A 15,051-nucleotide genomic window follows, 5' to 3' on the forward strand; every position below is an offset into this window, starting at 1 on the left:
TTTAATAATAAATCTAAAAAATTACACTCATTTGAAGTAATTGACATAATCTATTACTATCAATTTAGCCAGAGTTTTATTTTCTGAAACATTTTAAGAACAAATAAGCAGACAAAGAAAAAGCAAAAGCTAAAACAAAACAAAGGACAGAAAGTTGTTCGTTTAGATGGATTTTATTTCTAAGGACAGAGTCCCTCCCAACATCCGGCAACTTCCGGGCCCTTGACGCGCAGTGCGATGGAGACGGAGTGCGCATGCGCAACACCACAGGCAAATCACTGTGCATCTGGAAATTTAACAAACATCTTCATTGTTCTATTAAGGCGGTTTACAGTCGTCATTGTTCCAAAATACCATAAAATCTAGTGTTTTACACAAATATCCGGAGACTAAATATTAGCAAATACAAACATAAAGTGAAGCAGCGTCTGATTCAGAAGAATGAAAACATCAAAACCCATTTAAATGCAGGTCTCTTCAGATTGGTGCTTTATGCTTTCAGAGATGAAACCTAACCGGACAGAAAATCCAAATCATCTGCACAAAGGCCTTTAATTCAGTTGTAATTCATGTTAATGTCCAATAAAGTTCAAATGAAATAGTTTATTAATAAATAGGTTTTTGAAAAAAATGTAATAAAATACGGATGCAGCCTATGGTGAAGGTGGAACAACCCTTATAATTCAAATTTGTTATGACCATTATCTCATAGTACAAAGTTTTATACATAGAAATCAAGTTGAGATGATGTGATATCTGCTGTTGTTTTTTACGTTCCATGTATTTAATATAATCCAGGCTTTGCTGTGTTGAACATTTATCAGCGTAAGCACCATTACTAAATCTATTAAACAAGACATAACAGTAGCTCTTTTCTTATTTATTTAAAACCCTGTTACTTGACAAATATGCAATGAACAGTTAATAACAAAACAACCAATTATAAAAACATTTTTATACAATGTGCAAAAACAATGAAGACTGAAATGCAAAACATGCAAAACAAACGTTTGTGCTTTTCCTTTTGAATAAAAATCTTTTGAAAATATAAACCTACACATTTTACATGTACTGTTTTCATGTAATACACATGGATATAAACTGATTATTGAATTTTAACATTTTTATTTTGTTGTTCTCGAGAGTTACATTGATTTACAATTCTAATTTCTACTTTCATTAGGAATCAAGCTTGGATTTCTGTTTATAATAGCAGACATTCATTTTAGCATCGCATAAGCCTGAAATCCAAACTTGTTTATTCTACCTGAAATGATTGTCAAACTCTGCTTTACAGTGTTTCTATGATCATCCATTTCTTGAGCCAAAATTTAGTGGCGTTTTAATTTTGCTTTATCTTTTGTATTGTGTCAGAAAACTTTATACAAAGGCTCACTGCATTTTAGGTTATGTTGATAAGAATGCTAAAACCATGATGAGGTTGTGGTGTTTTGTCTCACAAGGAGAGTATTTGCCGGTTTAGACTGGATTTCATGTGTGTATGTGTTTGTGTATAATTTTAGACTGTGAGTGAGTGTTTGTTGGTCTGTCTCAAACGTTTTGTGACATGAAATGGTGGCTGTATCCATGAAGAAACAATTTCTTCTAATCCAGAATAAAGAGACATCTATTTATGAGATTATATGCCGGTACCGTTACTCCCAAGGTATTTTATACCCCTGAATGGGGCTTATTTCCTACAAAGTTACTTTATTACAAAATTAAAAATGTTTAAGTTTGTGCATATATACTCACCAGTTTAAAGTGATTGGCCGTTTAAACTGAAATAGTGATCATCATGGAGTCGGTCAAATGTGATCATAGTGTAAAGCAGCTGTGAGAGAAAGATCCAGTGAATGGTTAATAATTTCATGGAATTGTTAATGAAGAGTAGAAAGTAGGAAACCCCGTCCAGAAGTTCTCTGGTAACTCATTAAATACCCCAACTACCCCACCAACTCTCACTCCAGGCGACAGTCCAGTAGTTGAATTTTATGAGTATTACAGTAGTATTGTTAATGTGAGATAAACTAAAAAAAAAGCACGACTCATTTCATGTTAATTAGAAGGTTTTGGCGTTAAATCTACTAGGCCTTTATATGAAATGTAAAAATATTGTCACATAAAAGGTTTTAAATAATCTTTTATTCATTTTACTTATCTTCATTACACCTTCAACTGAGGTAGCCATACAAAACAAATGTTTTCATCATTTATTTAAGACTTTTACGTTCCATGTAAGTATTTATACATCAGGATTTCTTACCAGAAATAGGAAAAAATTAGGGGAAAAGCCATACTGCTGGTTTCTTTTGAGGCATCCCCTGACTCTGAGAAATCCTGGATTAAAGGCCTTGCTTTATTTTTCTTTGTGGAGTTTCAATGTTCTCCCTGGGTTTCTCAGCTTTCTATTTTCTTTCCAAAAAACAAGCACCTTGAGGCTAATCTGTGACCCCTAATTGCCTCAAGGTTTGAGTCTGTATCACAGTGATGGATGGACTGACGACCTGTCCAGGCAGTGACACTAAATAATTGAATAATATTTTCAGCTGCTTTTGGAATACTGCGATTAAACACACAGAGCCACAGAAATAGAAGACACTTCCACATATCACCGGGTCGTGGCGGCAGTGCTCCACTTAGCCATGCTTGTAAATAGAACGAAGAAGAAGAAGAGCGGAAGCGGCAGCAGGAAGCCACAATAGCCCGTTTAGCCTGCAGGCTAACGCGGACTGAAATGAGGTTTCTAAGTTGAGCTGTGAGTTTATTTTCATCTTGTCTCTTTTCTTAGTCCCTCTGACTTTCTGGTGCCTCTTTCCGAGTCTCTCTGTCAGCCCCCCGACCCCCCCCCCCTTTCTGTTAGCACTTAGCGTAGCGTCATCTGTTTTGAAGCGCGATCAGTTGTCTTTGACTCTTTGGATAAGAAATTAGAGTTTCGGGTTAAAATGGGGTCCGTTTTTTGTATGCTGGCTTCCATCGACACCGGCTCGCTGTGCTAACCAGGCCCAAGGTGTCCCACAGGACAGAGAACAGGTGAGGCTCCCTCTCAACCTGCAGGTCCGGGCAGAAAACACTAATATGTTTTACAACTTCAGCTGTCTCTTTTATTTTAATATCTATGACACTGGGGATTCTGTAAAGCTCCATGATGTAGTATTTAAGACAGGCCTTGGTCTCGAGACCTCATGGTTTAAGGTTTTGGTCTTGTCTTGGGATGCTCTGGTCTTGGTCTTGGCTACAACACTAGCTCCTTGTGAAGCTGCTCCGGCTTCTTTGTCTTCTCCAGGCTCTGCTGATTGTGTCCTTTTTGGAGGGAACACGAGAGAAAAGGTTTGTCTACGTAGGAGAAAGTGATGCAGAGGATGGAGTCGTCTCTACATCCTAACCAGACGTCAGTCACTCATTTACATGTGACAACATTTTGCATACATGTTGAATCTTCAGTCTGTGCCACCATTTAGGTGGAAGCCAATATTACAGAATGAAAAGTAGCGTTGGTTTTCACAGCATCCTGTCCTTTCAATAACTTTACTTTACATTACAGTTATGATCTTTTATTCTCGTCAAACACCGGCATGGTAAGGCACAATAAAATTCACTGTTGTGTTGAGATCCTGTTGAAGTTCTGGAGAGGAGCCGGAAGGAATTCACTGGACCTGACAATGAGCAAGGAAGTTTATTACAGATGAAGTTAAGATGTATCTGAGTGAAATGAGAGAGAGCAACACTACACAGAGGACTCGCTATCCCAATTCTGAAGAGACAACTTCTGGAGAATGTTTTCATGAAGAGCCCGAACAGCTCTACCAAGTGCGTCTACATGCAAATGGAAAGACAGTTTTTCCAAACCTCCACTTTAGCCTGAGGTTTTAGATTTTCAGTGACTTGAAGCTTCATTTATGAGTAAACCGACGGCCCAAACGCATTGATGTGTCACAGTTTTTGCTACATGTAAACGGGCCCTTACGGTTCCAGTCCTTTTTTAACAGTAACTGTAAAAAACATGAGAAAGAACTTGTTGCACCAGTGTGTGAAAAATACATATGGTATTCTCAAGAAAGCTGTCTGAGAGCACTTTATATATAAACCCGGGACTGGGTTTCTAAATTTTTGAACATTGCATCTAAACTTTATTTACGTTACGTACATCTTTACCTACATCTTTACGTACATCTTTACGTAAGTCGTACTCTTGACAAAATAGGACTGAAGTGGTTTTTCATAGTAACAAAAGCTTTAATCAACTAGAAATATGTCACCTCAGCTGTAATTTCTATACGAGAACTGTGTCCTGTGATCACAGTTCCTGATTACCCACAATGCAGTGCAAGATTAACCCTCTCTGGCTTCAGAGAACACAAGCTTGTCAGACTGTTGTACAGAGCTGCACACGTTTTTTTCCTGCACTGATAAATGTTTGAAACTTTCACCACATGATGGCGCCAAAGCGTGAGAGAAGTGTATGATGACGAGTCTATTTGTTTTTGTTTTTCCTCAGGTGTGTGACCCGTGCTGACCTGCGCGGGCGTTGCCGTGGGCGATGGCTCTGATCGAAGGCGTGGGCGATGAGGTGACGCTGCTCTTCGCCTCCCTGATGCTGCTCATGGTGCTGCTGCTTGCCTGGCTCTCCACCCGCACCACGGAGCCCCCGGAGCACCTGTTCACCGCCTCTGTGAGCGTCGGCCAACAACACAGGACTGGCCCCGCCCACCAGGACACGCCCCTCGCCTCCACTAGCATCCCATCCTCCTCTTCCTCTTCCTCCCCGTTGTCGTCATCCACCTCCAGCTCTGTAAGTGACAGCTGCCTGACCGAGGCGCCGCCCCCCACCACCACCAACCAGGAGGAGGGGGAGGACGGCGGGACGAGGGAGAGTGTGGGAGGAGATGGGGTGAGGCACAGAGGAGAAAGTGTGTCTCAGAGGAACATGGTGGTCAGACTGAAGTTTCTGAATGACACAGAAAGAACAGCTCAGGTCAAACCGCAGGACACCATCGGATACATCAAACGGTAACGTCACACTGCCAACACTACTCAGTAGCTCCATCCCACAACCAATCAGAATGCAATGCAGATTAAATAGAATATTCCTAATCCAAGGAGAACATCAGATGAATGTTCTTCCACTAACATCAGATGGTTTCACGTCTTCAAGAGCCGTCTATTTAGAATAAATGCTGAATGTCAGCAGGTGTTTGTCCAAAACCTGCAATTGTTCTTCAGAATCAATGAGTTCTATGCCTTCGGAAACATTTCCCAAAATTGTTTCAAATTAGATTCATCACGCCACAAGACACGTTTACCTTTGGCGAAAACATGGCTTAAAAAGCTTCATGTATAGTTTTGATATATGTACAAAAATGTGCTTTCATGAAGTTTCAATTGCAATTTAGAATGGGAAGCATTTGATGACATTTTCAGCTCTTTTGATCACTGATTTTAAAGGTTTGACCCTTAATCTTTTGTGTAGTTTTTTTTGTTGCATTTTTTTAAGACAATTTTGACTGACCTTATTAACCATTTTGGCTCTTTCTAAAGCAGTTGCGCTTGTTTTCCCCTAATTTTTAAGTAATTGTAATCATTTTCTGAGTTTTTGTTTTTTTTCCAAAGCTGCTCTACAGAGTCCCTTTGAAAATGACTGGTGTGTCAATAAGCTAAAATGTTTGTTTCGATAGAATTTTCTGATGCCCTGATTTGCCAAAACATTAGACTAAGTGAATCAAACACTGGTGAACACACCAACTCAAGAGCCTTCGAAGGAAAAGCATTAGGATGGAGTTTTGATAGCTCCACAAGGGGGCGCTCAGACCGCAGGTTGAGAAGCATCAGAAAGTTTGGCAGACAACTTTTTTTTTTTTTGCAAGTTTATAGACACTGTTCTTTTTTTTTTTAATGAGTTGATTTGTCAGTTGACAGTCAACAGATTCTTTTATTGTTCACATAGCCTTTTATATATGCTGTCTCTTTCTAACATGTGCTGTTGCCATACATCTCACCTGTCCTTTCCTTCTAAATCTCCTCTCTTCAGCTTGAAGTCAGAAAAAAGAGACCTTTTAGCTGGAGCCATTTATGCTAATTTAATTTATTTTGATATTTCTTTGTTGCTGTATTGCATCATTTGGACTCTTGGTAGTGGTAGTTGGACAAAGTTTGTATATGTAGAGGGCATAGGTGACAGGAAGAAGAAGGCAAGGGTGGGGGGAGGGCACACAGTTCAGGGCAACCAGGTCAAAGATGTACAACTCTATAGGAAAACCTTGTTACGTTAAACTTTTCTTTCTTAAATTTAACCAACGAAACTGCAAATGGATGAACTGGAACTTCTGTATTTGGGTCTGTGTCGGTTCACTCCTGCGCCACCTCCTGTAGTAATACAATAACCAGACAACAGGACATTGAAAAATTGACCTTTAAGGTCCAGGGGCAGGTCACAGCTCAGGATCTCGTGGTGCCTGTACTGACGTGCCGTGTCCTGTCTTTGACCTTTCAGGACCTACTTCGCGGGTCAGGAGCAGCAGGTTCGTCTCATCTACCAGGGCCAGCTGCTACAGGATGACGCTCAGACTCTGGCCTCCCTCAACCTGGCCCATAACTGCGTCCTGCACTGCCACATCTCGCAGCACGCGGGCCGTGGGGCGGCGGGGGGGCCGCGGCCTGCTGACCAGGTGCAGGTGGCGCTGAACGTGGGCAGCCTCATGGTGCCGCTGCTGGTGTTCATGCTGTCGGTGCTGTGGTACTGTCAGATCCAGTACCGGCAGTTCTTCACCGCCCCGGCCACCGCCTCACTGGTCGGAGTCACCATCTTTCTCAGCCTGGTGGCCTTTGGAGTCTACCGCCGCTAGCTGCTCCCTGATTGGCTGCTGCTGCTGCTGGTGCTGGTGCCGGTGCCTCTGAGTTGTGGGAGTAAATGGATGCTGATCATAGTTAATGTTTGTTTCTGTTGCCATGGAGATGCTGAGCCTAAGCAAGGACTTTGATTTTTTTAACGTTTTTAGTTTTTTTTTAGTTTTTTTTTTTTTGTAGCGTTCTCTTCATTGGCTCTTACAGATCCATGTCCCCTGGTGTGCACGCACACGATTAATCAATCAGACATTCAAATTCAGTGTTTTTGCAGCTTTGATTATGTTTTGCAAGTCTCCATTCTTTAGAGGTGGATGTAAAGATCCACGGCAGAGTGTGAGAAAGCGACCAGTTGTGGTTCGGCAGCTACACACTCTCATTTCAGCACTTCGTCGCTCGACACGCTGCCACGTGGATTTTTATAAACGACACATTTCACTGCGCGATGTGCAGGAGGAGACTTCCATGTCTCAATTGGAAGGACAGTATTGTCCAACATCTGGATGATACATTGGGCCTGATTTACTAAGATCCTGTATGAAGCATGCTAATTTGCATGCTTGCGCAAATAGATGTTTCTGCATGTTGCAGGTGATCAAATAAGAATAAAGCCACTAGTCGGGCAGGTTTTATCCACCATTTATAAAACCAACTGACGGAGCTGAAATGTCAGTGTGTAGCCGCCATTAGACCGCGTCAACTTTTTGTCGCGTGTAGTTAGAATTAACATTTCAAATAAAAAATGGTTAGATTAAGAGTAAATGAAATTTTTTTTTTTTTTAATGTAGTTCAGCCAGATTTGAGATTGACTTGCGTTTCTTAACTAAACCAAAAACAACTCTGCTTGCGGTGCGATCCAAACACTGAGTTTTTGGATCCGTCGCCGTCCTTTGTTCTCATCATCGTGCCTCATCGAGCTTAGTTTGAGTCGACCGCAGTAGACTTGTCCGTGTCTCCCAAAACTGGATGGAAGTGGTTTCTGTGAATTTCAGCTTTTGACAAAAGAGAAAATCTATTAAATCGTTTATTTATGTTGTTGTGTTTCTTTTTGCTGCTGGAGAATCCAGGTGTCATTTTTTTTTTAATACACCCGTCGCAAACATTTTTTTCTTGAAAAAACTTTCAAGCGTGTGACAGTCTACATTGTGTTTAACCTCGCGCCACACCAACAATCCATCATCTTTAATGTCTGAAATTGAAAATGTTCTCACATTTTGATGGAAACATTCATGAATATTTGTAAAGTGAAGCACCTTTTATCAACTTTTCATTGAAGTAAAGTGCATTTTAACACTTCTTCTCGACAGGGTTTTAATGGGATCTGCTTCATTCGAAGTTCTCACACACTGAAATCTCTGAATTTGTCGCATTCAAACAAATTACAAATACAGGTCAGTGGAGCATTGTAGTCTAGTTATAGTATCTAAAAGTTTCCATTTTAAGTATAATTGGGCAGCAAATGCCTTTTACAATTACCTCAGAATTGTATGTGTTTGACCTAAATTGGACTTTAAGATTAATCCTACAACAACTTGGAATGGAGTGTACAGAATATATGTAGACAGATGAATGGATCTATTTGTGTGTGTGGTTGTTTGGCTCTGTGTGTTTGCTCTTTGATGGACTGGAGACCAGTCCAGGGTGAATCCTGCCCTCACACTGTGATCCTCAACAGGATAAAGCAGTATAGATGTCCTCAGTTTTAGAAAACATAATGTGGTCACCCCACGTTGAATTGAGAGTTTAACACCCTGGTTTAATGCCAGAGGTCGGTTCATACTTGGACACACCTGACGATAGAAATAACTGATCCATTGAATCAAATTTGAGATAAAGGGGCAGAATATATAAGTTCATCTTTCTGCTCCCCATTCAGGGATTTGAAAACTTTAGTTCTGTTTTGTATTGAATTAATTTTTTGTCTTCAATGAATGAAATAAACAAAACTAAACAATTCAGGTAAACTGAGGCAGAAAGACATCTAAAGCATGCAGAACAAAGGGTTTCCACTGTCTTTATTTTCTGAAGCCACTGGCTAGCGCTGTCCAATGCACGCACACACACACACACACACACATACATATATATATATATATATATATATATATATATAGTGCTTTCTTGACTCCATATTAAGATGCATTTCCAGTGACCCAATTCATATTTATTCATGTAGAAACATATGGAAAGCGGAATGTTGATAACATTCATTAATTCATTGTCAAAAAGAAGAACATACAACAAGGAGGAGGAATAATATTAATGTGGATTCAGCTAAGTTGTGTGTGAGCACCTTGCATGTCAGTCATCCCCATCGGTGGATGAATCTATGAATTATTGTGAGAGAAAATGTTACTGATTCTGTAGTCAAATGAAAACAAATATGGATACGTGATCGCCTGTGTGACAGCAGGGATACGTTAGACGTTTAAGCAGATTTTATAATATCCACAGACAGTTTGTTATTCTTGCTATGCTGAGTTATAATGAGAGGACCAGAGATGACAAGTAAACGTAGAATAATTCATCACTTTATGTACTTTGGTAAATTTGAATATGTTTTTAACCCCCACAAAGGCCAACAGATGGTTTACAGGACAAACAAGTTATTTAGAGCTCAACTTTGTAAATGCAATTTGTGGAGAAAGTGGAATTATTTTTTTTTTAGGTCAGAATGTTAAATACTAAAGTGTGTTTGAACTCGTGGATATTTTGGGTCGGCAGTTTAATTGGGGGCGTGTTTGGAGGAGGGAGTGGAGAAAGGTTACCGCAGTATGTTCAGAGTGGGCAAAGAAAAAAAGATGAAAGACTTAAGTTTTATACAGAAAGAAAAAAATACATATATTAACGATGGCGTGCGTGCAACTCAACTGTGACCTATGTGAGGGAATGACTGGCAGCTGGAAGATTCACATGTTCAAGAAAAAGGGACAACGTCTCCCATAGTGTGAACAAAGCAACTCAACGGTGACATCTCTGAACTCACATTCAGCATGCAATCAGAGTCCATTCATGCTACTCGCCCTGTAGATGACAGCACTATATTTATAAATATACCGGTATATATAAAGCCCTATAAGTGCTGAGCAGAACAAGGATCTGCACGTGGAGACTGCTGCCGTGAAAAAAAGTTCAAAATGATGTGACAATCAAAAGCAGTAATTATATTCTTCAAGCTTAGAATTATTGAAAGTTTGTTCACTAAGATCTGCATTAGTTCCTCATTCTGCATTTGTTCCTTTGAGTAAGTGGTGCTTCACATTTGGGATTTTTGTTCCACTACATTTTTTATTATTTGCTTTAGCCTGCTGGGAGAGCTTCTCATTCTCCATACACTCACAATCCATCGTTCCTATCCTGTCGTCTTGGTCTTGTCTGTTTTCTCTCTATTACAGGATTTCTGACAGTGGAATTTGGAGTTTCTGATTTGTACCTCATGTCTCCATCAGGATTGACCTTTTCCTTCTGCATATTTGAGTTGGAACAAGAGGTTATTTGGGTTACTGTCGGTTTTCTGTTCATTGTCCTCTGACCTCTGGCATCAACAAGCTTTGTCATTTAAATCCCCTTTCTTCCCAATTTTCATGCTCCCTTTGAACTTCTGCAAGTCTTCTTGACCATGTCTACATTAATGAGTTAATGACACACTTGGCTGGAAATACTAAAATTGGCTGACCATTACTGATTATACCATGGGTGTCAAAATATAAGGCCCATGGACCAAAAGTGGCCAATAAGAGGCTCCAATCTGACCAGACCACCAAGAAAACTGTTAGAATTTCAGGGAAAACATTTTTTTTTTCTTTAAACACATTTCCTCTGAGTAGTGGACACAACACAATACTGAGACCCGAGCTGAGATATCAGTGACGCCGCCATGAAAGACACAGTAGCTGCCTCTTTGCTTAAAGTCATGCTGTCACAGTGAGTTGGTAAACACATGAATAATGCAACAACTATAGGACAAGCTTTAATGACATTTCACCGTATTTTGCACGAGAAAGTTTCATTAAATTTGGCTTTATGTTGAGATAGGAGTCATTTTCAGTCGTAATTGTTTGTGGAAAATATCAGTATTTTCGTCGCGTATATTCTGCACCATGACAAAGAAAAACGTCAAAGTTAAAATTTAAAGGTCATTATGCAACTTTACTGGCGCGGCCCACTCACGATGAAATTGTGCAGTATGTGGCCTCTGAGCTAAAATCACATTCCCACCCCTGTCTCATATAGACGAACTACATCATGTCCTGAATGACAGCAATCTCTTGTTTTGTCTCACAAACTGTGAGCACAGTAATGAAAATAAAGTTCCTTGACACACATTTTGACGATGATGATCCTCACTAAACGTATCGATCAGGCGGGTCTTCACAGTAAGCCGTCCGCACTTCCAGGTCCACTGTTGTAGAAATTGGACTATGTGGGGACAAACACTTTCATCAATAAAGTGTGCACTGAGCAACAGCTCAGCTGTTTTCCAAATTAGCCTAATCATGCTGTTTTCCCTGAGAAGGCAGGAATCATCAGGCATTTGTTAGTGATCGATCAGTTACTGTACTCACTGAGACAAAGCTGTGGATGGAGATGGAGAAAGCGTCCAGTAGTTTGGAAGATGAGCTGGACTCAACCAAAAGAGGGCTGAAGGTTTTTGAAAATACTCTGCCAATGTTTAATATCAACAAAGTAAACGATCTCTGCTGAGGTTTGTCTCCGTTATTGACTCTCTTCTGTGCCCCCGAGCGTTCAGTCTGTGTCTTTTGAAGTCGGACAGATGTGTGAGCTCATAGAAGGAATCGCTGATTAAGTGTGCTTTTAAAGTGCATCACAGCCGTGCAAAAAGTCTCCTCCGTCTCCGCGTGTGCGTTCGTGACTCCACAGAAGTTGGGGGAGCCGCTCCTGAGAGATATTGAAGAAATCATTCTCCCCGCCGACTCACGCCCACACGTGTCATTATTCATGGCACATGAAATATATTTGAGAATCTCCTAAAACATACAAATGAAATATGCTCCTGGCTCGGAGTTCGCTGGTTGGCGCTTCAGCCCACCCACCCGGGTGCCTCCCCTTGATAATTTGCGATAAATGAATCATGAAAACAGCCACGTGAAATATTATTTTGTTAGCTAATTACTTTTTCCTCAAACGGTTTGAATGTATTTCTTGTGGGCTTTTTGGGATTTTTCATCTTTGGCTGTGATCTGTACTCACAGGAACCCAAGACACTTGGTCATTTGCATTTAGAGTGCATGCTGTAGATAAAAAAAAAATATATATATATATAGTCCCCAAATGAAGTCACCTGGGACTAATGGAAGAAGATGAAGTTGTGCTGATGGATTAGATTTGCAAGGCAAAAAAAGTCACAGTAAAAAAAAAAAAAAAGAAGTTTCTGGAGTTGATATCTGCAAAGACATCCCATCATAACTTTGGAGTGAGCTCATACTGCTGCTCTGGGTGTGTGGGCTTGAGTGAGCCTCAGGGACTGAAAGAAGCCGGCTCCAATCAATGGCGGAGTTGACTCATCATTACTTTGCCATTTTCACACTGCTGCTGATGTGAATGCCAATTTCCAAACCGTGCGTGTTTAGGCTATCATTTACTTGCGTCACCCTGTCACCCGGTTCACACGTTTGGCTGCGGAAAAATTTCAGCGCCGTCGAGTTTGACGCCCCCCCCCCCCCCCAAAGTGTCTCGTCGGCCCGGCAACTCAAAAACCCAACGAGCGAGTGGCTTCGCTTTTCTGTACTCAAGATTACCATAAATCTACACCAAAGGTGCCGTGGTGATATAGTGAGCCATTAGAGATATGACAAATACATTCATTAGCGTCTTCACAGCACAGGAGCGCCATGCTGTTCCTCCTCCCCTGAGGGGAAGCGCAAATAACTTTGTTGTTGTCTGTAAAGGCAGTGGTAGCGACCCCCGGGGGTAATAGAGGCGAAGATGACTGGAAAAGACGGAGCAACGTAGCTCACCTTTAAGTGTTATTCCTGGCATGTTGATTATGGTTTTGAAAAAAAAATGTCTGAAAAGGTTGGAGTTGTTCTGTCTCTCACCTGCAGGTCATGGAAATGAAGACGCAACAGCTCTGAAGACTTCCCTCATGGAAACCTCAAAACCTCTCTGTGTGCGGTACAACAGTGTTCAAACTTAATAGGTGAATATGAATTTCAAGACTTATAATTCAACTTTACTGCCTGTTTGAAAAGTTTCCTCGGTTGTGTAACTGTTCCCTGCAATGATTCGCCTGAGTGTTAGTCACAAATATCTTTTTTTGTCGAAAGTTACTGGAGATGTATTTCATGTAGAGGATATTTTTTGGTCAGATCTTGTAGAAAACACCAAAGAGCTTCATTTATATGAAACATATTTGACAGTTTGTCCGATAATTTCCAATTTTCCTCATCTACTGTACTTTTCCATTGCTGGCCTCTTGACAAATGCAAATGCATGTTTTGCCTTTTTTTTTTTTTTTTTTTAATTCTAAATGTATTTATTACCTTGATATGTATACAAACCTCCTTCCACTGATTAATAATATTGTTTCTGTTTTTTTTTTCCTCTTTTTATTTTAGATAAGAACAGTGAGAGGTGCAAGAAATAAATTAAATGAGCCATAAAAAAAACAATAGTGGAAATCGAAGTAGTAGTTTCCTTTCAAAGGTCAGTCATGCCTCATTTACAGAACATAATTAAATCACTTGCCTGGGGAATACATGTGAATGCCCCTGTGGATGCCTAACAGATTTATTTTAGGAAGACAGTGAAAACAGTGTATTTAAATGAAGTGTTACCTCCACACACACACATCTGCGGATTTGCATAGTTTGTTTTTAGGAGTTTTTTTTCAGGTGAAGCAGCATTTATCCTTCAGCCGCTGAATGACAGACTTCACAGATAGGTTATGCAAACATCCACAGTCCGCTTCGATCCGTCCTAATGCATCTCGAGGCTGACAACACATTCGTCCCACATAACCTGCTGCAGTCGCTGAGCATAATGAAGGTGATGCCATTAGCCCCTTGATGTCAAAGACAATGAGGTTGACTGTCTGCACTCAGTCTTATTGCAGCTCATTGCAGGTCATCCGCTGCATTCGCGATCAGTTCCTTCTTAAGGTTAGGTAGCAAAGACACGGTTTTAAGAAACTCAGAGTAGTAAATAAAGTAATACATTTAATGCTCAAAGTGGGATAAGAAATCTGAAATGACTCAGTCTGAAGGCGTTAGGAAATATTCAGCTTAAACCTCCATTGCATACAACTCAGACGTTTCACTTTATTTGCTTTTGCATTTGCTATACTTTTTTAATAGAAAACAAATTTAAAGTGTTTTGTGTTTCTGTGTATCTCATACAGTGATCCAATCAAAGCGCCATATTTCTTTTATCACGCTCTTTCCCTCATACCCCTGCGGAGCTCTTTCCTTGAAAGAAGAGATCCAGTCTCCTTTTTTACGAAACCCAGACCAGGACGCTGGCTTACCTTGGCACAACTCAATCTCCGGGGCATCTGGAAGACGGGCTGGCACGTCTCTGCCACCGACATGCTCGGCTGTCAGCCGCAGATCTGGCTGCACCTGTTCTGACAGCTGGAGGTGGGAACATCCGACTCATCCTCTCAGGACCCTGAGACTGCAGCCCCCCCCCCCCCCCCCCCCCAATCACCTGTTGCGGGTATTAACCTTTCCTGGATGCTCACTCTGTAAGTGACTGCTGACATCGACGTTCAAGTTTAAGAACTCACCAGGCACATACAGAATATTCAGAGCAATGTCCAGAATTTCATGTATGCAGTACATATTCAGGCAGAGAGGGTTGGAAGTAATCCAGTAAAGAACACCTGAAGGAATTAATAACTTTCAAGGTTTGATCGACCTCCATTGCTTTAAGCTGTTAACCCATTTCTTATTCTATGGAAGAAAAAAAAAATCTGAAATGTTGATTAATTTATTTGTTTTGATTCCCCTTCAGCAACTATCTTTGTACCATTTCGAGCTATTAATTGGATTTGAACTGCGATAAATAACTGGGAAAATTGGAGTCTTCTAAAACTTTTGACTGGCAGTGTCGATATAACATATGACAAACAAAATACCTCTAAAGAATTTTTCGAAATTATGAATTCATCTTCTAAAGTGAAACCTTATCGTAATTTACATTGGAGTTTCCCATTTACGCAGCAACCTTCTGAAAACGATGTCCGTTTAC

The 15,051-nt window shown here is 40.5% G+C and overlaps 1 protein-coding gene across 8 annotated transcripts; it reads left to right on the forward strand.

Moving 5' to 3' along the window:
- The first annotated feature begins 2,637 nt into the window (after positions 1-2,637).
- tmub1 (transmembrane and ubiquitin-like domain containing 1) lies at positions 2,638-8,834 on the forward strand. 8 transcript variants are annotated; one of them, XM_080459143.1, is made up of 4 exons: positions 2,658-2,758; positions 3,287-3,810; positions 4,499-5,010; positions 6,491-8,136. In XM_080459143.1, the coding sequence occupies exons 3-4, from the start codon at positions 4,541-4,543 to the stop codon at positions 6,840-6,842; spliced, it is 822 nt and encodes a 273-aa protein (XP_080315269.1). In that variant the 5' UTR covers positions 2,658-2,758; positions 3,287-3,810; positions 4,499-4,540; the 3' UTR covers positions 6,843-8,136. The 8 variants fall into 8 exon arrangements, with proteins under 8 accessions (XP_080315267.1, XP_080315269.1, XP_080315268.1 ...); XM_080459142.1 differs by having other exon boundaries at positions 3,287-3,391; XM_080459145.1 differs by having other exon boundaries at positions 3,287-3,330.
- The last annotated feature ends 6,217 nt before the right edge of the window (positions 8,835-15,051 follow it).

Source organism: Lipophrys pholis, assembly GCF_963383615.2.
Source record: "Lipophrys pholis genome assembly, chromosome: 1".
Lineage (NCBI taxonomy): Eukaryota > Metazoa > Chordata > Actinopteri > Blenniiformes > Blenniidae > Lipophrys > Lipophrys pholis.

Coding starts and splice junctions, on each gene's coding strand:
- tmub1 (XM_080459141.1), top strand. CDS start 4,541: ATGGCTCTGATCGAAGGCGTGGGCGATGAGGTGACGCTGCTCTTCGCC. Junction 5,011..6,490: donor ACCATCGGATACATCAAACG/GTAACGTCACAC, acceptor TTGACCTTTCAG/GACCTACTTCGCGGGTCAGG.